Here is a 1,317-nt window from a genome sequence, read left to right on the forward strand (position 1 = left end):
CAAATAAGATAACATCAGTTAGATTAATAACTAAGTTAACGGTGATAACAAAATTTGAACACCTTAAAAATATATCCATCAAAAATATATTTCATTACTTTCCAAAATAATTGCATAATACTTCATCAGACAGATATCTCCAAATTGACCACAAATATCGAAGAAAATTTAATCTACCAGTTTACAGCAATCATATATAACAGAGACATTTTCTTTAACTTGCATTTTTTTTCCTTCCTTTTTTTTCCAAGATGTTTAATCAAACTAATCAGATTAATTAATGTCTTAAATGAAATTAAAAGAACGTAAAGAAGCGAGGAAGGGGAGAGGTGGCCGCCACCGCCGGATGAGACCTCACTGTTTCCTCTTCCTTAGCCAATTCCGCTTCCGGCATCGCCTCCTGGTTGAGGTCAATTAACAAGCCCATCGCCGTCGAGCACTCAGTCAGCGAGGACGATGGCCCAGCCATCGGCCTGTTCTCGGCTGCGGCTTGCCGTCTAATCCTCTCGTAGTGAGCCCTCATGTGCCCGCCTAGCGCTGGCCCCGTCGCGAACGACTTGGAGCAAAAAGAGCAAGCGTGAGGCTTGTTTTCGGCGGGGAACTTATGATGGCTGGCTTTGTGGCCCCCCAAGGCCTGGTAGGAAGAGAACACCTTACCGCACTGGGAACATACATACCTCGCCTGGTTGCGCTGTGTCGGAGCCGGAGATACAGACGGAGACGGCTGTCGGATAGGCGGCTGCGGCGGAAGTGGCTTGTCCTGCTGCGACAGCGACGGCAGTGAAATTGGAGACAGCTCTTGCCGCTGTTTTGGTGGAGACTGGTATGGCGATGGAAGTGACAGGCTCAGTTTCTCCACCTCCGGCGGCGGAAGCGACTGGCTCAGTTGCTCCACCTCCGGCGTAGAAAGCGGGGACCTTTCGTCCTCTGCCGGAGTCATCTCGTCGTCGTGAACGGGCGGAGAAGAGATTAGAAGAGTCGGTGTGTGTGGATTAAGGAGATTTTCGTTGTGTTATATTTATAGCAAACGAATTAATCAACTGGACGTTGTTTTTGTTAACGAATCAATCAAATCAAATAATTCATTATTTTTTCCTTAACAGCGCTCGACTCGAATTACTCCGTGTATATCTATCTTCTTTTTTTCGTCACGTATATTCAAATTTATTTTAAGAAATAATTTTATAAATGCATAAAATTTTGATTACAGTTTATGAGGCGAAATTAAGAAGGTGCGCTAGTTATAGTTTGCATTATTTTAATCTTATCCAAATTACTAGTATGGTAACGGTAAGCTTTATATTACTAATAATGATC

General features: G+C 43.7%; 1 protein-coding gene across 1 annotated transcript; it reads right to left on the reverse strand.

Annotated features, from left to right (window-relative positions):
• Positions 1–295: 295 nt before the first annotated feature.
• On the reverse strand, positions 296–940 carry LOC122035956 (zinc finger protein AZF2-like). The gene has a single exon (XM_042595114.1). The coding sequence runs from the start codon at positions 938–940 to the stop codon at positions 296–298; it is 645 nt and encodes a 214-aa protein (XP_042451048.1).
• Positions 941–1,317: the final 377 nt, after the last annotated feature.

The sequence above is a fragment of the Zingiber officinale genome, unplaced genomic scaffold (assembly GCF_018446385.1).
Source record: "Zingiber officinale cultivar Zhangliang unplaced genomic scaffold, Zo_v1.1 ctg127, whole genome shotgun sequence".
NCBI lineage: Eukaryota > Viridiplantae > Streptophyta > Magnoliopsida > Zingiberales > Zingiberaceae > Zingiber > Zingiber officinale.

What these genes read in the sequence shown, in the direction of transcription:
- LOC122035956 (XM_042595114.1), bottom strand. Translation starts at nt 940, where the DNA reads ATGACTCCGGCAGAGGACGAAAGGTCCCCGCTTTCTACGCCGGAGGTG.